This window comes from Bufo gargarizans, chromosome 1 (assembly GCF_014858855.1).
Source record: "Bufo gargarizans isolate SCDJY-AF-19 chromosome 1, ASM1485885v1, whole genome shotgun sequence".
Lineage (NCBI taxonomy): Eukaryota > Metazoa > Chordata > Amphibia > Anura > Bufonidae > Bufo > Bufo gargarizans.
Window position 1 is genome coordinate 403,117,781 of NC_058080.1, and position 26,119 is coordinate 403,143,899.

A 26,119-nucleotide genomic window follows, 5' to 3' on the forward strand; every position below is an offset into this window, starting at 1 on the left:
ATCTGCATAATGTAAGATGTTGTGGTGCATGCGGTCCGCCCTGGCATCCTCCATTGTACGCATTTTTTTGCTGGGGATGCCGTTGTCTGCGGACCGCATGCAGAGGAATTGCTCCCCCAGTTATAGACACACCACAGTGTCTGGGTTTGGAGCATTTTCACCCGTTTGGTCCACTTTTTTCAGTGAGCAGAGGGGATCAGACCCAGTGGGACCAAAAAAAAAAAAAAAAAGTTAAGTGTTTTTTATAATGATGCTGGCATTGAGTGCAGTTCTGACATGCATTCAGGATGCTGTTTTTTTTTTTTTTTTTATTATTGCAGCTAGCTGAATTAAATTAAATCATTTTCACTATGCAAAACACCAGGGTTTACCAAGGCTGCTAAACTGGCTAAATTGAAAACTGCATCCTGAATGCATCAGAACTGCACTTCAAATAAAATAAAAAAGCTGCTTTCCCAAAATAAAACACAAAATTGTGAGAAAACTCCCCAGACATATTGGGTATTGCCGCGTCCGTAACAGCCGGCTCTATAAAAGTATCAGATGATCCACTACCAAAATATTTTTTTTTAATAAAAACCATTTTTTGGGTCACCTTACATCACAAAAAGTGTTTTGTTTTAAAAAATGCTTTTATTCTGTTAAAAGTGAAAAGAAATATACATACATATTCGGTATTGTTGTGTCCGTAACAACCAGGTCTATTAAAATGTCACATGACCTAACCCCTCAGATGAACACCGTAAAAAAAAAACTGTCAAGCCATTTTTTTTTTTTGTCACCTTACATCAAAATAGTTGTAAAACCTGGTGAAAAAAGTCATATGCACCCTAAAATAGTACCAATCAAATCGTCATTTCATCCTGCAAAAAATGATCCCCTAGATAAGACCGCCCCCCCAAAAAAAAAAATACGGCTTTCAGAATATGGAGATACTAAAAAATTTTTTTTTTTTTTCAAAAATGCTTTATGTAAAACTGAAACAAACAACGAAAAAGTCATATTTGGTATTGTCGCATCTGTAACAACATACTCCATAAAATAGCACATGATCTAACCTGTCAGATAAGCATTGTAAAAAAAAAAAAAACGTGCCAAAACAGCTATTTTTTGTTACCTTGCCTCACAAAACAGTGTAAGGCTACTTTCACACTAGCCACACTGACCTCCGGCAGGCTGTTCCGTCGGGGACGGAGCGGCAGTCCGGAGGCACGCGGTCACTAGCGGCAGGACGGATCCGACAGGCTGTTCACCCGACAAAACAGCCTGCCGGAGGTCCGTGGCGCTAGTGTGAAAGTAGCCTAAAATAGACAACCAAAAATCATATATACCCTAAAATAGTACCAACAAAACTGCCACCTTATCCCATAGTTTCCAAAATGGGGTCACTTTTTTTGACTTTCTACTCTAGGAACGCATCAGGGGGTCTTCAAATATGACATGGCAACTTAAAATTACCCCAGTGAAATCTGCCCTTCAAAAATCCATATGGCATTCCTTTCCTTCTGTGCCCTGCCGTGTGCCCGTACAGCAGTTTACGACCACATATGGGGTGTTTTCTGTAAACTACAGAATTGGGGTAATAAATGTTGAGGTTTGTTTGGTTGTTGTTAACCCTTGCTTTGTTACCGGAAAAAAATGGATTAAAATGGAAAATCTGCCAAAGAAGTGAAATTCAGAAATTTCATCTACGTTTTCCTTTAATTCTTGTGGAACACCTAAAGGGTTAACAAAGTTGGTAAAATCAGTTTTGAATACCTTAAGGCCCCTTTCACACGAGCGAGTTTTCCGCGCGGGTGCAATGCAAGTGCATTGCGCCCGCACTGAGTCCGAACCTATTCATTTCAATGGGTCTGTGTACGTGTTTTTCACGCATAAGTTCTGCGTTCCGTGAAAATCGCAGCATGTTCTATATTCTGCATTTTTCACGCAACGCTGGCCCCATAGAGGTGAATGGGGCTGCCTGACTGCAAGCAAATGCAGATGCGATGCGTTTTTCACTGTTGGTTGCTAAGAGACGTTTGTAAACCTTCAGTTTTCTATCACGCGCGTGAAAAACGCATCAATGCGCATTTCACCTGCATGATAACTGAACGCAATCGCAAACAAACTGAACTTGCTTGCAAAATGGTGTGAATTTTCCTGAACGCATCCGGACCTAATCCATTTCGCTCGTATGCAAGAGGCCTAAGTGGTGTCGTTTCTAAAATGGGGTCATTTATGGGTGGTTTCTATTATGTTATCCCAACAGTGACTTCATAACTGAACTGGTTCTTTAAAAAAGTGGGTTTTGGAAATTTTCTGAAAAATTTTCTGATTTGCTTCTAACATTCTAAGCCTTCTAACGTCCCCAAAAAATAAAACTGCATTTACAAAATGATCCAAACATAAAGTAGACATATGGGAAAAGTAAAGTAATAACTATTATATGAGGTATCACTATTAGGGATGAGCGAATCGACTTCAGATGAAACATCCGAAGTCAATTCGTATAATGCCTCGTTTGAATACTGTACGGCGCGAGCACTCAGTCCAGTATTAGAATTTATTGGCACCTATGAGCCGAAGTTATTACTTCACGAGACTATGCATGATAAGTTCAAAAATCTATTTCTACTGTAAAAAAATGTGGGGAAATTGTTTTTTTTATTGTAGAAATCGATTTTTGAAGTTATGCGAAGTCTTGCGAGATGCGCAAAGTAATAACTTGGGCTCATAGGAGCCATTACATTCTAATATCCGTACAGTATTCAAACGAAGTATTAAACAAATAGACTTTGTATGTTTAATCCAAAGTCGATTCGCTCATCCATCACTATCTGTTTTACAGAGAAATTGAAGTTTGGAAAGGGTTAAGAGTAGACTGTTCACATTCCCATACCCGGTGTTGGTAGGGGTTTAATATTATTACCTCCTTGTAAAACTATTTTGAAAGCCCTTGCATCTGAATGAGGGTCATATTCCTATCTCTTTTAAAAGCAATTGTAAAGAGAGGGTTCCTATAATTGATATCAATTGACCTAAATTTAGTCCTAGATATATTTTCTAAAATGAAATTCTATCCTGGCATAGTTCCTCAAAGGGACTTAAAATATCGAGGTTGAAGGTAATCCTAAATGTGATGCCTCCATTGTGTAGATATAAAAATGTGCAGTTTTTGCTTTTTGTGGCAACGGGATGCTTCATTCATGTGCTTGTGTTACATCAGAAGTGAGCTACTGCATTTACTGAGATACAAGCTATTTAGACATTGGCTATCTGATATATATACAACTTGCACAGAGCCTATATATTGAAGGGATTATACACATATATCTGATTTGCAGGGTGAATAGGGTTAATCCCGGCAGACATAATAATGAATGAATACTAGATGAGTCAGCAAGTGGAAATTACCTCTTTCGTCTGGCCTATTTTCCAATTCTCAAAGGAATGAGACTTCTCTCTAAAAGCTTTTTTCAAGATGCCTATGATCTATATGCTGCAAAAATTTCAAGAAATTTTAAAAACATTCACTGATGTATGGTCAGCGACAAAGTAATTGTTGTACTAGTTGTCCAGTGGTTGTGATCTGATCATTCAGATGCTGAGATACTAAGAAAGAAATATAAAATGACACCAAAAGGACCTCTGACTCCTTGTGTAAAAAGTTGCTTAAAAGGAATGTGTCATCAGAAAATGACCTATTGTTTAAATCCCATTTTTATGTTTAACATATTTTTTAAGAATTTTTGATGTTTTTAATTTTCCATGTCTATCTATATTTAAACAAAAACGGTAAAATCCTGCAGTTTTTGCATTGGCCATTAAAGGGGTTCTGCAGTTTTTTTAAACTGATGATCTATCCTCTGGATAGATCACCAGCATCTGATCGGCGTGTATCCGACACCCGGGACCCCTGCCGATCAGCTGTTTGAGAAGGCAGCGGCGCTGGCAGTAGTGCCTTCTCGATGTTTACTGCAAGCCCAGTGATTTCACGACTAGTATCAATGGCCTGGGCGGGGCTAAGCTCCATTCAAATGAACAGAGCTTAGCCCTGTACAGGCTATTGATACTAGTCGTGACGTCATTGGCCTGTAGTAAACAGCGAGAAGGCCGTGGCACTACTGTCAGCGCTGCTGCCTTCTGAGACAGCTGATCGGCGGGGGTTCCCATGTGTCGGACCCCCGCCGATCAGATGCTGATGATCTAGTTTAAAAAAAAAACTGCAGAACTCCTTTAAGGCCTCATGCACACGACAGTATTTTTTTCACGGTCCGCAAAAACGGGGGTCCATAGGTCCGTGATCCGTGACCGTTTTTTCGTCCGTGGGTCTTCCTTGATTTTTGGAGGATCCACGGACATGAAAAAAAAGTTGTTTTGGTGTCCGCCTGGCCTGTGCGGAGCCAAACGGATCCGTCCTGAATTACAATGCAAGTCAATGGGGACGGATCCGTTTGACGTTGACACAATATGGTGCCATTTCAAACGGATCCGTCCCCATTGACTTTCAATGTAAAGTCTGGAGTCCCTTTTATACCATCTGATCGGAGTTTTCTCCAATCCGATGGTATATTTTAACTTGAAGCGTCCCCATCACCATGGGAACGCCTCTATGTTAGAATATACTGTCGGATATGTGTTAGATCGTAAAACTCATTTACGACAGTATATTCTAACACAGAGGCGTTCCCATGGTGATGGGGACGCTTCTAGTTAGAATATACTACAAACTGTGTACATGACTGCCCCCTGCTGCCTGGCAGCACCCGATCTCTTACAGGGGGCCGTGATCAGCACAATTAACCCCTCAGGTGCCGCACCTGAAGAGGTTAATTGTACTATCATATCCCCCTGCAAGAGATCAGGGCTGCCAGGCAGCAGGGGGCAGACCCCCCCCCCCCCCCCCTCCCCAGTTTGAATATCATTCGGAGTCCCAGTTTAATCGCTGGGGCTCCGATCGGTAACCATGGCAACCAGGATGCTACTGCAGCCCTGGTTGCCATGGTTACTTAGCAATAGTACAATAGTAAAAGATTCATACGTAAAAACACAAAATGCAATCGCACACTGCAACCAGCACTCTGCCCTGCCTTTATGCTGGATGTTGAATAAGGCATTGGTGTACATTTTGGCCAAAGCGTAATAAGCCACTCACCACGTCAAGGTTGCCTTCATGAGTGGTCCCTAACATTAGTTCCTACCTTTTATGGGCCATGACAGCCTCATAAAGTCCAGGGAGCGCAGGTACAGCATGCACGCCAAGCACACAGTCAAGCACACCTGTCCAGTTAATCTGCCCCCCTGGAGGCTGGTTTTAAAGTCAGTATAAAACTGAGTCTGCTTATATAGCACCTACCAGTAGCCATTAGGCTCCAGGAGAAGTATATAGTGGGCTCAGCATGCATGTTGGTACTTGCATCCCTGGATCCGATGAAAGCTATAATGGCACCGGACGGGGTTAAAAGCAGAGTGTGCTTGGCGTACATGCTGTACCTGCGCTCCCTGGACTTTATGTGGCTGTCATGGCCCATAAAAGGTAGGAACTAGTGTTAGGGACCACTCATGAAGGCGACCTTGACGTGGTGAGCGGCTTATTACGCTTTGGCCAAAATGTACACCAATGCCTTATTCAACATCCAGCATAAAGGCAGGGCAGAGTGCTGGTTGCAGTGTGCGATTGCATTTTGTGTTTTTACGTTTGTATTTGTATTTCGCCATAGCAATCTGCACCTGCTAGGGGTTGTGCGGGCTGAAATTTCCATATTTTTTCTTTGTAGTAAAAGATTCATACTTTCCTGGGAGCTGCGATGTCTGTGTCCGGCCGGGAGCTCCTCCTACTGGTAAGTGACATACTGGTAAGTGACAGGTTGGTGCGGCGCATTGCTGTCACTTACCAGTAGGAGGAGCTCCCGGCCGGACACAGACATCGCAGCTCCCAGGTAAGTATGAATCTTTTACTATTGTACTATTGCTAAGTAACCATGGCAATCAGGGCTGCAGTAGCGCCATGGTTACCGATCGGAGCCCCAGCGATTAAACTGGGACTCCAATCGGAACTCCGCTGCCACCAATGATCGGGGGGGGGGGGGGGGGGCACTGGCCACCAATGTTGTTAATGCTATAGAGGGATGGGGGGCGCACACTGTGCCACCAACGAATAATTATTACAATACAGGGAGGAAGGGGGGGGCCGATGGGGGGCGCACACTGTGCCACCAACGAATAATTATTACAATACAGGGAGGAAGGGGGGGGGGCGATGGGGGGTGCACACTGTGCCACCAACAAATTATTACAATAGAGGGAGGGAGGGGGGGGCCGCACTGGCCTCCAATGATATTCAAACTGCGGAGGGGTCTGCCCCCTGCTGCCTGGCAGCCCTGATCTCTTGCAGGGGGATATAATAGTACAATTAACCCCTTCAGGTGCCGCACCTGAAGGGGTTAATTGTGCTGATCACGGCCCCCTGTAAGAGATCGGGTGCTGCCAGGCAGCAGGGGGCAGTCTTGTACACAGTTTGTAGTGTATTCTAACTAGAAGCATCCCCATCACCATGGGAACGCCTCTGTGTTAGAATATACTGTCGGATATGAGTTTTCACGAAGTGAAAACTTAGATCTGAAAAAGCTTTTATGCAGACTGATCTTTGGATCCGTCTGTATGAAAGTAACCTACGGCCACGGATCACGGACACGGATGACAATCTTGTGTGCATCCGTGTTCTTTCACGGACCCATTGACTTGAATGGGTCTGTGAACCGTTGTTTGTCAAAAAAATAGGACAGGTCTTATTTTTTTGACGGACAGGATACACGGATCGCGGTCTCTGCTGCAAAACGGTACATTTTCCGATTTATTTTTTATTTATTTATTTATTTATTTTTTCATGGACCCATCGAAAGTCAATGGGTCCGCGAAAACGGAAAACGGCACAACGGCCACGGATGCACACAACTGTCGTGTGCATGAGGCCTAAGGCCTAGTTCACACGACCGTATTGCTATTATTGTTTTTTGCGGTCCGTTTTTCACGGATCCGTTGTTCCATTTTTAAGTTCCGTTGTGTTTCCGTTTCCTTTCCGTTTTTCCGTTCCGTTTTTCCGTATGGCATATACAGTATACAGTAATTAGATAGAAAAAATTGGGCTGGGCATAACATTTTCAATAGATGATTCAGAAAAAACGGAACGGAAACGGAAGACATACGGATGCATTTCCGTATGTGTTCCGTTTTTTTTGCGGACCCATTGACTTGAATGGAGCCACGACCCGTGATTTACGGCCAAATATAGGACAAGCTCTATCTTTCAACGGAACGGAAAAACGGAAATACGGAAACGGAATGCATACGGAACACATTCAGTTTTTTTTGCGGAACCATTGAAATGAATGGTTCCGTATACGGAACACAAAAAAACGGCCCGTACACCCGCAAAAAAAACGTTTGTGTGAACTAGGCCTAAGTCTAATAATAGGTGCTCCTTCTTGGTCTGTGCAGATCACTTTACTGCAGTTATCTTCTTATCTCTCATTCTAATCCAGTCTGTAACAATATCACCTCTGTGTATAGATAAGACAGGATCCACCATTGGGTGATTGTCAGAGCTTATCTATTCTTTCCTTGTACACTGACCTCTGCACAGGTCACGGAGACTGCCTACAAAACTCTCCCATAGAAGTCAGTGATGCCCCCTCCTGACCATTGTATCTATGGCCCATAGGGCTTCCGTAATGCTTTGTAAATGCTGTTAAGAACAGCTCAGGCAAGATGGCCGCCCCCATAATCATGTTCAGAAATACAATTTAAAAAATAGATTAGAAAAAAAAAAGGAGATGTTACTAACTGGTTTTAGCTGGCAGAACCTTTTCGGTTACATATTTGGACTTTATGGGCACTAAATGGCTTCGTTCCTATAAGAATTTATAGCTTTGTGAATGTAAGTTATGGATGGAATAACATAGAAATATGGTGGGTCATCAGTGGAACGGTAGATGGTCACCATGTACTTGGATCATCCTCTGCTCACATCCTTCATGAGTTACATAATCTAAATAATAAAAATACTTCCTAATCCACCTAGATGTGTGTTTTTGACACTGTGTCAATTTTTTTTTTTAGTTGTTGCGGGTAGGACAAATGAGTCAAAAGAGAAAGGGGGCTAAGACACAATTGTCATTTTCATCCTGCGGAAGGGACATCCCGAATCTGCAGCCCCGCTGATGCTTGCACATTACATTTCATACAGTGGGCTTTGGCCTCCCTCACAGTTTCTGCTGGACATGCACTGTAGTCTACACTGACTATAAACTGCATGAGATTTGATTGCACATACAGTCCTGATTAAAAGTTTAAGACCACTTGAAAAATGGCAAAAAAAATCATATTTTACATTGTTGGATCTTAACACGGTTCCAAGTAGAGCTTCAACATGCAACAAGAAGAAATGAGTGAGACAAAACATTTTTTGAGCATTCAATTAATTGAAAATAACGATTAAACTGAAACGGGCTGTTGTTCAGCTGATCCAAATTTTAGGACCACATGCCTTTTTAAAAAGCCAAATCTGTGCAAAGATGTGGATTCATTGTCATTCTCTGTCAGATAGTCACACGTTGTGATGGCAAAGGCAAAAAAACTCCCTTTTTGAACGTGGTCGGGTTGTTGAACTGCATAAGCAAGGTCATTTGGAATTTCCTAAATGATCCTGAGGGTTATGGAACAAAAGTAAAGTGGAAGACCCAATAAAATTTCATCAGCACTGAGCCGGAGGATCCAATTGGCTGTCCGTCAAGACACTGGACGATCCTTGACCCAAATTAAGGCCCTTACTGGTGCTGACTGCAGCCCCATAACCATCAGACGGCATCTGAGACTGAAGGGCTTCAAAAACAAAAAACGTCTTCAAAGACCTTGTCTCCTTGAATGCCATTGGAACTGTTTGTTTGGACTTTGCAAGAGAGCACCAAACATGGGACAATCAAAGGTGATTGATAAAAAATGTAACCTTGATGGTCCTGATGGTTTCCAACGTTACTGGCATGACAAGCAGATCCCACCTGAGATGTTTTCTACGCTCCACAGTGGAGGGGGTGCCATAATAGTCTGGGGTGCTTTTTCCTTCAGTGGAACAATGGAGCTTCAGGAAGTGCAGGGGCGTCAAACAGCCGCTGGCTATGTCCAGATGTTGCAGAGAGCATTCCTCATGACTGAGGGCCCTCATCTGTGTGGTAACGACTGGGTTTTTCAACAGGACAACACTACAGTACACAATGCCCGCAGGACAAGGGACTTTTTCCAGGAGAATAACATCACACTTTTGGCCCATTCTGCGTGTTCCTCTGATCTAAATCCAACCGAGAACCTTTGGGGATGGATGGCAAGGGAAGTTTACAAAAATGAACAACAGTTCCAGACAGTAGATGGCCTTCGTGTGGCCGTCTTCACTACTTGGAGAAATTTTCCCACTCCCCTCATGGAAACTCTTGCATCAAGCATGCTGAAACAAATTTTGGAAGTGATAAACAATAACTGCGGAGCTATTCATTACGGAGTTCATGTTTGGAAGTTGGATTTCTGTTTTGAGGGGAGGGTTTTTTTTGTTTTTTTTTTGGTGTGGCCCTAAACTTTTGATCAGCTGAAAAGACAGCCGGTTTCAGTTTTTGTTGTTTTCATTAAATTGAATGCTCAAAAAATGTTTTGTCTCGCTCCCGTTTCTTCTTGTTGCATGTTGAAGCTCTACTTGGAACCTTGTTAAGATCCAGCCATGCTAAATATGATTTTTTTTCCATTTTTCAAGTGGTCTAACACTTTTGATCAGGACTGTATCAGTGACATTAAAGGGGCTGTCTCACATCAGCAAATGGCATTTATCATGTAGATAAAGTTAATACAAGCCACTTACTAATATATTGTTATCCATATTGCCTCCTTTGCTGGCTAGATTAATTTTCCATCATTTTATACCCTGCTCATTTCCATGGTTACGGCCACCCTGAAATCCATCAGTGGTGGTCGTGATTGCACAATATAGGAAAAAGCACTAGCCTCTCTGGTGGCTGGGACCTCGGGAGAACGTATAGTCCAACACTTTTTTTTCTATAGTGTGCAAGCACAGCCACCGCTACTGGTTTGCAAGGTGGTTATTTACAGGCTAGGGCAGCACTTAACACCGCCCTTTAGTGACTGTCACTAGCATACCCATGAAAAGCCCGAATAGGTCACTGTAGGTAAAGAAAAAGCCCTTGTCCTGCACTATGCAGGGCAGGACAAGGGGGTGAATTTTCCTATGGGTTCCGCATTTTCCTATGGGTGAATAAAATGTGCGGACAACATTCAGTAGGTTGTCCACATTTCTATTCCGCATAAATATTAAGCATGTCCTACTATTGTCCGTACAGATCGGTCCACAGCACCATTCAAGTCAATGGATCCGCAAATTGTGGATGAAATACGGAATGGTTTCCGTATGTCATCCATTTTTGCGGATCAGTTTCCGTATTTTTGAAGGCCATCATTTTTTTTTTTTTTATTTTTTTTTTTTTGCACACTGTGCCGTTATTTGTGGACCGCAAATCAGAAAGGATTACACACGGTCGTGTGAATGTACCCTAAAGGGCATTTGCTGAAGTGAAACCCCTTTAAGGGAGAGGGGACAAACCGTACAGAGCTTGGGGGAGGGGGATCTTGAGCACTTTTAAGGCCTCTTTCACACTTGCGTTGTCCGGATCCGGCGTGTACTCCACTTGCTGGAATTACACGCCGGATCCGGAAAAACGCAAGTGAACTGAAAGCATTTGAAGACGGATCCGTCTTTAAAATGCTTTCAGTGTTACTATGGCAGCCAGGACGCTATTAAAGTCCTGGTTGCCATAGTAGTAGTGGGTAGAGGGGAAGCGGTATACTTACAGTCCGCGTGGCTCCCGGGCGCTCCAGAGTGACGTCAGAGCGCCCCATGCGCATGGATGACGTGCCATGCGATCACGTCATCCATGCGGGTGGGGCGCCCTGACGTCACTCTGGAGCGCCCCGGGAGCTGCACAGACAGTAAGTATACTGCTCCCCCGCTCCCCACTACACTTTACCATGGCTGCCAGGACTTTAGCGTTCCGGCAGCCATGGTAACCATTCAGAAAAAGCTAAACGTCGGATCCGGCAATGCGCCGAAACGACGTTTAGCTTAAGGCCAGATCCGGATCAATGCCTTTCAATGGGCATTAATTCCGGATCCGGCCTTGCGGCAAGTGTTCAGGATTTTTGGCCGGAGCAAAAAGTGTAGCATGCTGCGGTATTTTCTCCGGCCAAAAAACGTTCCGTTCCGGAACTGAAGACATCCTGATGCATCCTGAACGGATTTCTCTCCATTCAGAATGCATTAGGATAAAACTGATCAGGATTCTTCCGGCATAGAGCCCCGACGACGGAACTCTATGCCGGAAGAAAAGAACGCAGGTGTGAAAGAGCCCTAAAGCTGTAACACACCCGCTGGGAGATGCAGATGCAGTATTGGATAAAAAGGTATGTTTTCAGTGTTGTCATTATTCTACAGTGCTTTGGTGTTAGTTTCATGGGAGAAATGTAGGTGACAGACGTGCTTTAATGTATTGGAGACTGTAAACAAGTAGGTATTTGGTAAGTGCGGTTTTTAGGAATGTAATGTTGTTAAAGCAAAAAACAAGGTTGTGTTATGTATGAAAGTGATGAACAGAAAGAACCTGTCAGTTTGCATGACATACATGTGCATGCTTCTGAAACGAGCCGTTTTTGAAGTCATGTCAAGTCGGGGTCTGTCAGCCTTGATAACAATCGCTCCATGTATTCTGCTTCCTGTCCTGGCTCTCCTCCTTTCTATGGACTTTCATCATGGCAAATAGTCTCTCTTGACTTTCTCAGTCAGGCCATTCACAGTGGCCTAAGGTAGAAGGGGGTGAGTGACTCAATTAGAGCATTTCACTGAGAAGTGCAGTGTTCTTCTGTGGGCATGTTTATCTAGGCCTATCAAGAGAACACTAGAGCTGCCATACTGTTATCCTGATTGTACACCTACCATTTTACTAGCAGATAGCATCTTGCCCTCATAGCAGCAGTAAACTAACAAAGAGTTACCTGTCTATATAGGCGTTTTATCTCCCTGTGCTGAGTGCTAAAGAAAGACAATATTTTTACTTAATATTCTAGGGTACAGTACTGACAAAATAAGGAAAAACCACAAATCCCCAAAAAGTTTTCTATGAATATTGAATTTAATCACAGAAATATAGTGGCCAATATGGGGGAACTGTTCAGACCCCAAATACTGTAGCGTGTTTCTCATTGGGGGAGCAGTCCCACTGCATGTGGACCGCAGCAAACGACCATCCCCAGAAAAAAATGCGTACAATGGAGGATGCCGGCGTGGTCCACATGCACCACAAAGACATCCTACACAAAACGGAGCATTGTGCGGATGAAAAATATATAAATCACTGGAAAAAAAAATGCACCAAATGGATATGCCACTGACTATACTAGCTAGTCATACAAGCAGATATTAAAAGCTGAGACTTTTGCCAATATATTCCTGTCTGGAACATATCGGAGCCCATCATGCACCACGTCACGGTCTCTCAGCATGGCAAGGGTCCTACCACTACGCTAACTATGGTGTGAACACTGTCTGAAGGTGATGAAATCCAGCTCACAGCCAAGCTTCCACACAACCGCATAGCAGGACAACTAATGCAATGTGAACAAAGCAAGACTGTGAGCCACACCCATATCAGACCGTGTGATGGAGGTGACCAGGTGCAAAAGAATGTTTAATGCCAGGTGAAGGCACATTCAATACATATGGAACAAAATCACAGACATATAGTGGCAAATATGGGGGAACTGCTCAGACCCCAAACACTGTAGCGTGTTTCTTATTGGGCATATCCGTTTGGTGCATTTTTTTTCAGTGATTTTTATATTTATATATTTTTCATCTGCACAATGCTCCGTTTTGTGTAGGATGCCTTTGTGGTGCATGTGGACCGCGCCGGCATCCTCCATTGTACGCAGTTTGTTGCTGGGGATGGTCGTTTGCTGCGGTCCACATGCGGTGGGACTGCTCCCCCAATGAGAAACACGCTGCAGTGTTTGGGGTCTGAACAGTTCCCCCATATTGGCCACTATATTTCTGTGTTTGTGTCTTGTTTTATATGTAGTGTATGTGCCTTCACCTGGCATTTAAACACTCTTTTGCACCTGGTCACCTCCATCACACGGTCTGATATGGGTGTGGCTCACAGTCTGGCTTTGTTCACATTGCACTAGTTGTCCTGCTAGGCGGTTGTGTGGAAGCTTGGCTGTGAGCTGGATTTCATCACCTTCAGACCGTGTTCACACCATAGTTAGCGTAGTGGTAGGACCCTTGCCATGCTGAGAGACCGTGACATGGTGCATGATGGGCTCCGATATGTTCCTGACAGGAATATATTGGTAAAAGTCTCCAGCTTTTAATATCTGCTTGTATGACTAGCTAGTATAGTCAGTGGCATATCCGTTTGGTGCATTTTTTTTCTGTGATTTATATAATTATATTTTCATCTGCACAATGCTCCGTTTTGTGTAGGATGTCTTTGTGGTGCATGTGGACCGTGCCGGCATCCTCCATTGTATGCATTTTGTTGCTGGGGATGGTCGTTTGCTGTGGTCCACATGCGGTGGGACTGCTCCCCCAATGAGAAACACGCTGCAGTGTTTGGGGTCTGAGCAGTTCCCCCATATTGGCCACTGTATTTCTGTGAATTTGTTCCATATGTATTAAATGTGCCTTCACCTGGCATCAAACATTCTTTTGCACCTGGTCACCTCCATCACACGGTCTGATATGGGTGTGGCTTACAGTCTGGCTTTGTTCACGTTGCATTAGTTGTCCTGCTATGCAGTTGTGTGGAAGCTTGGCTGTGAGCTGGATTTCATCACCTTCGGGGTCCATTCACACGTCCGTAATTTGGGTCCGCATTCGTTCCGCAATTTGCAGACCCATTCACTTTCAATAGGGCTGGAACGGATGCAAATTCACATTTCCTGGATCCGCATCCGCATTTTCGGGATCCACATCAGTTTTTTCGGGATCCGCAATTTTGTTCCTGAAAAAAATAGAACATGTCCTATTCTTGTCCGCAATTGCGGACCAGAAAAGGTATTTTCTGTTATAGTGTCTGTGATGTGCGTGCCGCAAATTGCGGATAGCACATTGCAGGTGTCCGTGTTTTGCGGATCCACAAAACACTTATGGACGTGTGAATGGACCCTAAGACTGTGAATGGACCCTAATTACCTATAGACTTTGAATTAGTGTCTCAAATATTGCTGGGGCACAACTCAGTAGACTTGAGTGCATTTTCACCCCTTAGTGACATAATGAATTTTAGCCTTAAGAACATTTGTTCCTTCTGTAGTCCAGCAGTGAAGAAGGAAAAAAAAATTATCAATGTAGCTGAATTTTGCAGGATGAGTTGTAGATTATATACCGTAGGTACCATTTTGGGGTACGTATCACATATTAAATAACTTTCATACATTTTTTAGGGGGGGGGGAAATATAAAGAAAACTAGCAATTTCAGCATTTATTTTTGGAGCACCTACTGGTACTGCACGAATAGCCATTAATATAACTGCCTATTTTTGTCCGCAAAACGGACAAGAATAGGACAGGTTATATTTTTTGGGCGGACCACGGAACAGAGCAACGGATGCAGACAGCACACAGAGTGCTGTCCGCATCTTTTGCAGCCTCATTAAAGTGAATGGGTCTGCATCCACTGCCGCAAAAACTACGGCTCGGATGCGGACCAAAACAACGTTTGTGTGCAAAAAAAACAATTTGGGGAATTTTGTTTTTGTTGCTTTTTTAGAATTCTTTTTTTAATAACAACAAAAATTGGTTTTGGGTTTTGTATTATCAATATGGTAGTGATACAATGCATGAACATGTAGAATTGATCCATTTTTTGCATACACCACACATTCAGAATTTCCCATTCACTCTTGTGGCTGTAAATGTGCTTTGTTTGTCATGACTGTATGCATTATCAGATGTTAAGACCGCAAAATAAGTGTTTCCTCCCTTCTACCACCAGATATTGTCAAAAAATGGTGGGAGAAGGGATGATATTGGAGATATCTTCAGGCCGTGAGATACTCTGGCCTTGTTCAGACATAAGGGAGGGGGTTAAACTTGAGACCAGAATACAGCTGCTCAGCTGGAACTGTCTTATCTCATACTATGATTTCACTGCAAAATTATGTAGACATTACATTAACCGCCTCTTGCTGAAGTACCACTGCCCACTGACGTAATGCCTCCTCTTTTCTGATTCCATCACACTTTGAGCTTGGTGGAATTAACCCATGACCATGCAAAATGTTCTCACAAAGAAATATTTGAGCAAGTTTGTAAAGTTAGCCTAGGCTTTAATTCAAGGAGAATAGTGTGTAATCATTTTTATTTAAAGAGGTTGTTTCAGCTCAGACATTGGTGGAGTTTCCAGAGGTGGGATCTGCACCTATCTCCAGAACAGGACCCCCAAAATACTGGCTTAATTTCCAGCAGTCCCATGGAGGCAAATAGAGTGGTGGCTGCGCTTGCACAATGTGCTGTCCATGAATTTCTGTGGGACTTCCAAAAATAGCCAAGTGTGCGTGGTCGGCTACTTTCGGAACTCCCATAGAAATGGAGAGCATGGCATGCATGCATGGGGCACTATCCTTCACTTTTGGGGGCCCGTTCTGGAGATAGATGGGGGTCCCAGAGGTGGGACCAACACCTGTCTAACATTGGCTGCATATCCTAGCAATATGCCACCAATTACCAAATTTATGGAAAACATAACAAGTTCAAGCTACAGTGATATTATATCATGAAAGTAGGGCATTTAAGTGGAAGCTAATGGGAGACACTAGGGAGAAGCAGCAGCGGCAGTGTGAGGACCCAGGTAAGTACAGTTGAAACTAGAAGTTTACATATATAAAAAGACACATATGCATGTTTTTCTCAATATCTGACATGAAATCAGAATAAACCTTTCCTGTTTTTGGTCAATTAGGATTACCATAATTATTATTATTTGACAAATGCCAGAATAATGAGAGAGATAATGTTTTAAGGCATTTTTATTACTTTCTGCAAAGTCAAAAGTTTAAATACATTTCATTAATATTTGGTACCATTGCCTTTAAACGGTATGACTTGGGTCAAACTTTTTGGATATCCTTCCACAAGCTTCTCACAATAGTTGGTCGGAATTTGTGCCCATTCCTCCTGACAAAACTGGTGTATCTGAGCCATGTTTTGCCTTTTCAGCTTTGCCCATAAATTTTTATTGAGAAGGATTGAGATCAGGGCTTTGTGATGGCTGTTCCAAAACATTGACTGTTGTCCTTGAGCTCATTCTCCCTGGCTTAGAGCGGGCACTCTGATTGGATGCACTCAAAGCCAGGGAGAAGATGACAACTCCCAGGGAAAATACAAGTCTCCGCCTAGTATAACCGAGTCGCCTCATTCGAATATAAGGCGCCAAAATGAACGGGGGGTTCTTTAGGAAAAAAAAAGTGCCTTGGCATCAGTGGGGGCTGCCCTTTAAGGTAGGATAATAATTAGACTAGAGCTAGCCTGATGAAAGGTCCTCTTTAAGACACTTGTAACAAGTTTGGCAGTATGCTTCAGGTCATTGTCCATTTGGAAGACCCATTTCTGCCCAAGCTTTAACTTCCTTGCTGATGTCTTGAGATGTTGCTTCAGTATTTCCACATAATCTTCTTTCCTCATGATACCATCTATTTTGTGAAGTGCCTCCTGCAGCAAAACAACCCCACAACATGATGCTGCCACCCCCGTGTTTGGCTGCTTTCACACTAGCGTTTTAAGTTTTCCGGTATTGAGTTCCCTCATAGGGGCTCAATACCGGAAATAAAAAAAACACTTCAGTTTTGTTCCCATTTATTGTCAATGGGGAGAAAACTAAACAGAAAGCTCCAAAATGCATTCCGTTCCGTTTAGTTGTGTTCCCAGACCGGAGAGCAGCATGTTGCAGTTTGCTTTCCGTCCTGGGATGCAGAGCAAGACGGATCCAGCATGACCCCCAATGCAAGTCAATGGGGACGGATCTGTTTTCTGACGTAATAGAAAACTGATCCGTTCTCCATTGACTTTCAATGGAGTTCATGACTGATCCGTCTTGGCTATGTTACAGATAATACAATCTGATCCATTCATAATGGATGCAGACGGTTGTATTATCAGTAACAAAGTGTTTTTGCTGAACCCTGCCATATCTAGCAAAAACGGTAGTGTGAAAGTAGACTTTCACATTTGGGATGGTGTTCTTAGGCTTCCAAGCTTCTCCCTTTTTCTTTTACATAACGATGGTCATTATTGCATGCAGGACTTTCGTCTCCGCTCAAAAATCATATTCTGAGCGGACACTGAACTGACCCCATTATAGTCTATGGGGTCTTTTAGGCTCCCTTACGCTCAGTTATCTGCAGAATCCGTCCTTTCCGTTCTCCTGCTCCTCAACTGAGCTTTCACATCACCATCTGGCTTTTTATGTTTCTTTTGGAGTAATTGCTTCTTCCTGGCATAGTGGCTTTTCAGCCCATGTTGATACAGTACTCTTCATTGTAGATATTGACACAATCTTACCAGCTTCCGCCATCCTCTTCACAAGGTCTTTTGCTTTTGTTCTTGGGTTGATGTGCACGGATGTCGGACCAAAGCATGTTCATCTCTGGGACACAGAACCAGTCTTTTTCCTCAGTGGTATGATGGCTGGACATTCCCATCTTGTTTGTACTTGTGTATAATTGTTTGTACAGATGAACGAGGCACCTTCAGGTATCTTGAAATTGCACCCAACAATTCTCTTCCTGATATCTTGGCTGATTTCTTTAATCTTTCTCATGATGCTACACAAAGAAGCAGTGTGTTTCAGGTGTGCATTTAAATACGTCCACAGGTGTGTGTCTAATTAACTCATATGTTGCCAACAAACCTAACAGAAGCTTCCAAACACATGACATCATCATATGGGAAGTCCAGAATTGTTTAACCCGTTATGGCACTGGAGCGATGTGTAAACATGGCAGGGGGCGCCATGGGCAGCAGATCTCTGCTGTTTTATACAGCAGAGACCTGCGCTGAGTACTCAGCAGCGACATTATCGTTCCAATTTGTCATATAATGAGAGACAGGCCCTTAAGGCATTAAAGGGATTCTGTCACCTCCCCTCAGCCAAAAAACGATTTAAAAGCAGCCATGCAGCACAGCTTACCTGGATTAAGCTGTGCTCTTTTATCTTGAAATCCGTCCAGCAGTTACTGCAAAAAACGACTTTGATCGATATGTAAATGTGTCCTGAAGGTGCCCAGAGGGGCGTTTTTTTCTTCTTAGTGAGCCTAGTACCGCCCCTCTTACAGTGCCCAGCCCGCCTTCCTTGTACTTTCTAACCGCCACCCCCAGCCTGCCACAGCCTCTCCTCCCTCTCCTCCCCCTCCCTCTCGCCGAACGAAGTCTCGCACAGGCGCAGTACCCACTGAGGGCTGCGCCTGTGCGATCATCAGGAGACTGAGGGCGGCAGCTTCATCTTCGTCACTGGGCATGCGCCGAGCCCAGTGACGTCCGATGTTAGCTCTTTCCCTCAGTCAGCCTGGTAGGAAGCGCAGAGGATTGCCGATCGGCTGCTGCACCCTGCGCTTTCTCCAGTCTGCCTGCCACAGTGAAGACGGCCAGCGATTTCTTTCCCCACCCTCCCTTCAGGAAAGAAATAAGTATTTGTTTTTGCTCAGTGAAAATGTATAAATTCAGTAAAGCTTTACTTAATATAACAATACCTAATTCGCCCCAACAAATACTTATTTCTTTCCTGAAGGGAGGGTGGGGAAAGAAATCGCTGGCCGTCTTCACTGTGGCAGGCAGACTGGAGAAAGCGCAGGGTGCAGCAGCCGATCGGCAATCCTCTGCGCATCCTACCAGGCTGACTGAGGGAAAGAGCTAACATCGGACGTCACTGGGCTCGGCGCATGCCCAGTGACGAAGATGAAGATGCCGCCCTCAGTCTCCTGATGATCGCACAGGCGCAGCCCTCAGTGGGTACTGCGCCTGTGCGAGACTTCGTTCGGCGAGAGGGAGGGGGAGGAGAGGGAGGAGAGGCTGTGGCAGGCTGGGGGCGGCGGTTAGAAAGTACAAGGAAGGCGGGCTGGGCACTGAAAGAGGGGCGGTACTGGACTCACTAAGAAGAAAAAAACGCCCCTCTGGGCACCTTCAGGACACATTTACATATCGATCAAAGTCGGTTTTTGCAGTAACTGCTGGACGGATTTCAAGATAAAAGAGCACAGCCTAATCCAGGTAAGCTGTGCTGCATGGCTGCTTTTAAATCGTTTTTTTGGCTGAGGGGAGGTGACAGAATCCCTTTAATGTCTAACAGAGACATCACTATCAAACCAGCCGACAAGGAAGGGGGGGGCTGTGGTGATCATGGACACAGATGGTTATATTCGGGAGATACGTAGACAGCTGAGTGATGGCGAGGTCTATGTTAAACTACAACATGACCCTAAATGGGAGATCGCCAGATGGTATCATTGATTTAGAGCTATGCCAGTTCCTCAAGATACCTTTTCCCATCACTCCGCTAATCTACGTTCTCCCCAAAATTCATAAACGGCTGGTAGACCTCCCGGGCAGACCTATAGTGTCAGGCAGGGGATCGATTTTCAGCAATATTGCCATATTTCTTGATAAACTACTCCGAGTCCATTCTACCTCAGCTCCCTCCTATGTCCGGGATACGGGACACTTTCTAACCAAACTTAGTGATATTATTTTACCCACCCATTTTTATCTGGTAAGCTTTGATGTGGTGTCTCTGTATACGTCTATCATGCATTATTATGGATTAAATGTCGTTGATGTGGCCCTGGCCGGCACGGGACTCACTGGTGATGCACGCCGTTTTGTCCTCAATCTCCTTGAGTTGGTCCTCAAGGGGAATTATTTCCTCTTTGGCAACACCTTTTACAAACCGTCACGCGGTGTGGCCATGGGGTCCAACGTGGAACCGACTTATGCCAACATGTTTATGGCGGAGGGCGAGGACAAATTGGTATATGTGTCCAAGTATCGCCAGTGGGTCCTGTGCTGGTGGCGCTACATCGACAACATTTTCATGATTTGGAGTGGTTCAATGGAGGATTTGAATGACTTTCATCAACATCTTAACCATGGGGTGCCCGGGCTGCAATTTACTTTGACTTGCTCTGCTGAGGAGTTAGTTTCTTGATGTCAGGGTATACCTAGAAGGAGGTCAATTAAAAACATAATTATATAAGAACCCTACAGATGGGAACAATCTTTTAAGATAGGACAGTAACCATCCACGTCGCATGCTTGACTCCTTACCGTGGAGCCAGATGCTACGTGTGAGATGGGTGGTGTCAGATGATAGTGTGTTCATGAAACATATTGATGAAATGTGCAATAAATTTGCCAAGAGAAAATATCCATGCAGACTGTTACACAGATCGAGGGCCCGTATCTCCTTGGCTGACAGGGTGTCCACCGTTCAGGTTTACTCTAGGAATAAGAACATGGGACCTATCCCGTTTGTATCCACCTATGGCCACCACAGTGCGGATATTGCGCAGATCTTGAGAAAAGACTGGCATATTTTACACAGTGGTCTTCCTTCAATCAGCGAATTTGATAAACCACCTTTGATGGCATACAAACGTGGAGCTAATTTACATGACAAGTTGATTAACACAGACATAGGTGAAGTTAACAAAGGAGGCAGACATATTTCAAACCCAGACAGACAGGCAATTTCCCCTGTCTGGGCTGCTGCAATTGTGGCAATATGCTGAAAGGCAACACTTTTGTTCACCCATATAGTGGCAAGAAATTCAACATCAGAGAGTACTACACATGTTGATCCAAGTATGTCGTCTACATGATCGTCTGTCCATGTAGTTTAATCTATGTGGGCAAGATGACCATGGAGGTGAGGGAACGTATCAATAAACACAAAAGCACCATAAAGAATATAATGCTGGACAAGCCAGTGGCCAAGCATTTTTCTGACTCAGGACACTGTCAGCCAACTGAGATTCTGAGTCATCGACTCGGTGCAGATTCCCAAGAGATGAGGTGACAGGGAACGTATGTTAAAGAAAAAAGAGCTCAAATGGATTTTCACCTTACAAGCTCTACAACCCCAGGGACTCAATATAGAGTTCAATGCAAACAATGTAGACAGAATATTTCCTTACATGTCAATGTCCCTTTCAGTGTATCCTGATTTTACTGGGATTTCAAGGTATATATATCACTTCTTTTATCAAAAGAACCGTTTTATTCACACCACCTATATGATCACTTGCTCCACAATAAACATGAATGCTCACTATTTTTATAGATTTTTTTGTTTATGTATAGTCGTTCACACTAGAATAATATTGGTGTAAATGGCTCAACCGTGTTTTACATATATGATTGAGTGATTGATGACATCAACAATTGATTCTATTGTCCATTTTGTATCTGGACCTGACCAGGATACATGTGGGAGATATTTGTACCTTTTTATAGTATTGTTTATATACATAATTGTGGTCAATACAATAGATCTATTATTTTTCTCTTGCGGTGTTCCAGGACCTGTTGCGGATCAGGTGACTGACGCGCCAGACATGTGACTGGTAACAGTGACTTTTACTGATTCACATGCGGTGCTCATGCATAATTGGACACAGCCTTCTTGCTGTGTGAGACGACGGTGCCCCGCCCCCGCATCAACGCGATGACATAAGACATGCGTGATACGCCCATGGAGACGCCGACATGTATTGGTAACATGAGGACGCAGCTGGAACCTACTTAGTGAGCATCAGGTATATTTGATTGTTGGAGCAACATTTTTTATTGGTAGCAGTGATCATTTTAATTAATACACAGGTGTTTTTGAATAGTAGTTTGTGCTCATTGGCTATATGTTGTCACATGGGGGCCGATCAGGATATTTATATGTTTGATTGATCTTGTACTAGTATACTTGATAAAGGCTACTGCGTAGCCGAAACGTCGTACTTGTGTGTGCACTCTGGTCCCCAATAAGTCACACTGGACATGCTGCCATGATATCTTTTGGTTAACCATTTATATCTATGGGATGGCGTTGGATTGGCTGTTCCTCCACGGCTGTTGCATTCCAGACAGGCCAGAAGATCCATTTTGTGCTGCTCTACAACTTTTTCTTATCACTGCGCTGAGTACCGTGACCAGCAATAATGCCAATCGCGGTAATTAAAGGCTTTAGATGCCGTGATCAAGTGAGATCACGGCATCTAAATGCGCAGAAACCAATGCAAGCTTCCTACCGATGCCCCGTGCGGCCAATGAGGGCATCGGTAGTTGCGCTGAACACTGTAAGCCTTGCTGACAAGGCTTTAAGTGTTCATGCCGCAATTCTTATTTTGGCCACCAGATGCCAGGCCTTAATAAGAAATGAGCAATTTCTAGTGTAAATCTCATTTTAAAAATCCCTGAGAATCAAAATAAATAAAAAAAAGTTATATACAGTTGCAAGAAAAAGTATGTTAACCCTTTGGAATGATATGGATTTCTGCACAAATTGGTCATAAAATGTGGTCTGATCTTCCTCTAAGTCACAACAATAGACAATCACAGTCTGCTTAAACTAATAACTCACAAATAATTAAATGTTACCATGTTTTTATTGAACACACCATGTAAACATTCGCAGTGCCGGTGGAAAAAGTATGTGAACCCCTAGACTAACGACATCTCCAACAGCTAATTGGAGTGAGGTGTCAGCCAACTGGAGTCCAATAAATAAGATGAGATTGGAGGTGTTGGTTACAGCTGCCCTGCCCTATGCAAAAAAACACACCAGTTCTGGGTTTGCTTTTTACAAGAAGCATTGCCTGATGTGAATGATGCCTTGCACAGAAGGGCTCTCAGAAGACCTACGAATTAAGAATTGTTGACTTGCATAAAGCTGGAAAGGGTTATAAAAGTATCTCCAAAAGCCTTGCTGTTCATCAGTCCATGGTAAGACAAATTGTCTATAAATGGAGAAAGTTCAGCACTGCTGCTACTCTCCTTAGGAGTGGCTGTAAAGATGACTGCAAGAGCACAGTGCAGACTGCTCAATGAGGTGAAGAAGAATCCTAGAGTGTCAGCTAAAGACTTACAAAAGTCTCTGGCATATGCTAACATCCCTGTTAGCGAATCTACGATACTTAAAACACTAAACAAGAATTGATTTTATGAGAGGATACCACAGAGCAAGACACTGCTGTCCAGAAAAAAAACATTGCTGTACGTTTACAGTTTGCACAAGAGCACAGTTGAGTTGTTTGGAAGAAACACACAACACTACGTGTGGAGAAAGAAGCACAGCACACCAACATCAAAACCTCATCCCAACTGTGAAGTATGCTGGTGGGGGCATCCTGGTTTGGGGCTGCTTTGCTGCGTCAGGGCCTGGACGGATTGCTATCGAAGGAAAAATGAATTCCCAAGTTTATCAAGACATTTTGCAGGAGAACTTAAGGCCATCTTTCCACCAGCTGAAGCTCAACAGAAGATGGGTGTTGCAATAGGACAACGACCCAAAGCATAGAAGTAAATCGACAACATAATGGCTTAAACAGAAGAAAATACGCCTTCTGGAGTAGCCCAGTCAGAGTCCTGACCTCAATCCGATTGAGTGGCATGACCTCCAGAAAACTATTCACACCCGACATCCCAAGAATGTTGCTGAACTGAAACAGTTCTGTAAAGAGGAATGGTCAAGAATTACTCCTGACCGTTGTGCACGTCTGATCTGCAACTACAGGAAACGTTTGGTTGAAGTTATTGCTGCCAAAGGAGATTCAACCAGTTATTAAATCCAAGGGTTCACATACTTTTTCCACCTACACTGTGAATGTTTGTTTATATGGCGTGTTCAATAAAAACATGGTAACATTTAATTCTTTGTGTCTATTGTTGTAACTTAGATAAAGATCAGATCACATTTTATGACCAATTTGTGCAGAAATCCATATCATTCGAAAGGGTTTACATACTTTTTCTTGCAACTGTATATAAAAAATGAAAAAGATATAAAAGTTGAAATCGCCCCTATTTCCGTATAATTAAAAAATAAATGCCTAAATAACAATAAATGTAAACATCATGGGTGTCATCACAACCGAAAACACCCATACTATTTAAAATCTAAAAAATTCCAATACGGCAAATGGCATAATGGGAAAAAACGGTAAAAATGGCAGATTTTTTTTCATTGCTTTAAAAAAAAATTGCACCCCAAAAAATGTAATCAATGAATAACGCATACTCCAAAATGGTATCCATAAAAACTACAGATTGTCCCACAAAAAATGAGCCCCTAAACAGCTCAGTAGACAGAAGTATAAAAAAGTTATGGGGGTCAGAATATGGTGATTGTTTAAATTTATGTTTACACTATTAAGACATAAAAAACCTATACATATGGGGTATCGTACTCGTACTGACCCAGAGAATGAAGGGCATGGGACCGTTTTGGCGCAAATGAAATGTTTTTTTTTTGTTTTTTTTTCCAATTCCAACCAATTTGGAATTTTTTTTTTTTACCGCTTCCCACTACATTTTATGCCATAATTATTGGTGGCATTAGAAAGTACAACTTGTCCCGCAAAAAAATAAGCTCTCATACAGCTATGTGACCAGAAATATAAAGTTATGGCTCAAGGAAAATGGAAGAAAAATGAAAATGCAAAAAATAAAAAACCTCCGGTATTCTAAGGGTTAAAGGCATAGTAATCTTAGTGTATGTAAACTTTTGACATTGCAGAAAGTCATATAAATGCCTTAAAACATTCTCTCTTTCATTATTCTTGCATTTGGCAAATAATATTAATATGGTAATCCTAATTGACCAAAAACAGGAAAGGTTTATTCTGATTTCATGTCAGATATTGAGAAAAAACATGCATATGTGTCGAGTGCCGGTGGTTCCAAGGCAGACCTCCAGGATGTACTACAAGCAGCTCACAGGCAAACAGAACAGAAAAGCAGGTAAACAGAAGTGGTAACGATACCACAGAACCAAGTGCATTGGCCGACCACAGCAAAACCCGGAGGGCGGAGCCAGTGAGCCCAGTATGTGTGTGTGTGTGTGTGTATGTATGTGTGTGTGTGTGATATATATATATATATATATATATATATATATATAATCTATTACACACTACACACAGTACAGACCAAAAGTTTGGACACACCTTCTCATTCAAAGAGTTTTCTTTATTTTCATGACTATGAAAATTGTAGATTCACACTGAAGGCATCAAAACTATGAATTAACACATGTGGAATGATATACATAACAAAAAAGTGTGAAACAACTGAAAATGTCATATTCTAGGTTCTTCAAAGTAGCCACCTTTTGCTTTGATTACTGCTTTGCACACTCTTGGCATTCTCTTGATGAGCTTCAAGAGGTAGTCACCTGAAATGGTTTTCATTTCACAGGTGTGCCCTGTCAGGTTTAATAAGTGGGATTTCTTGCCTTATAAATGGGGTTGGGACCATCAGTTGCGTTGTGGAGAAGTCAGGTGGCTACACAGCTGATAGTCCTACTGTGTCACTACCAGAGCTTCGAGACGTTCTCATAGCTCTGTTTCCACACCCCTGTGATGATGTCACTACTAGAGCTAGGAGGAGTTCTCTTCCCTGTTTCTCCGCCTCTGTGATGAGGTCTTTACTTTTGGTCTCCTTCCTCCCAGCTGTTCCTCCTGTGTTTGATTTCGCTGCCTTTAAATCACCCCTCCTCCTTTGTAGAGGTGCGGATTATACTCTTCATTTTGAGCTGTATCTCTCGCTTGAGTGTCTTCACCTGTGTTACTTCTCTTCACTGGATCTGTGTCCTGCTGATGCGAGTACTTCAGATATCGTCTGCTGACTTCGGATCTGTTTTGCACTGCGGCTGCAGCACCTCAGTTAAGTGTACAGACATTGTGTTTATCTGTTCTTTGCTGACTGGATCCGAGGCGACCCCGGTTCCGTCCATATACTGAGCAGGGCACCGGTGGCCGTGCCCC

General features: G+C 43.2%; 1 protein-coding gene across 2 annotated transcripts in view; it reads left to right on the forward strand.

Moving 5' to 3' along the window:
* CORO2A (coronin 2A) overlaps positions 1-26,119 on the forward strand; it is a 192,696-nt gene that overhangs the window by 57,263 nt on the left and 109,314 nt on the right. The window contains exon 2 of one of the 2 annotated variants that reach the window (XM_044271266.1): positions 8,101-8,109. The exons of the other annotated variant lie outside the window; for it this stretch is intronic. Coding sequence (XP_044127201.1) covers positions 8,101-8,109 — 9 coding nt within the window. The remainder of the gene's footprint in view (positions 1-8,100; positions 8,110-26,119) is intronic. 2 annotated transcript variants of the gene reach the window in all.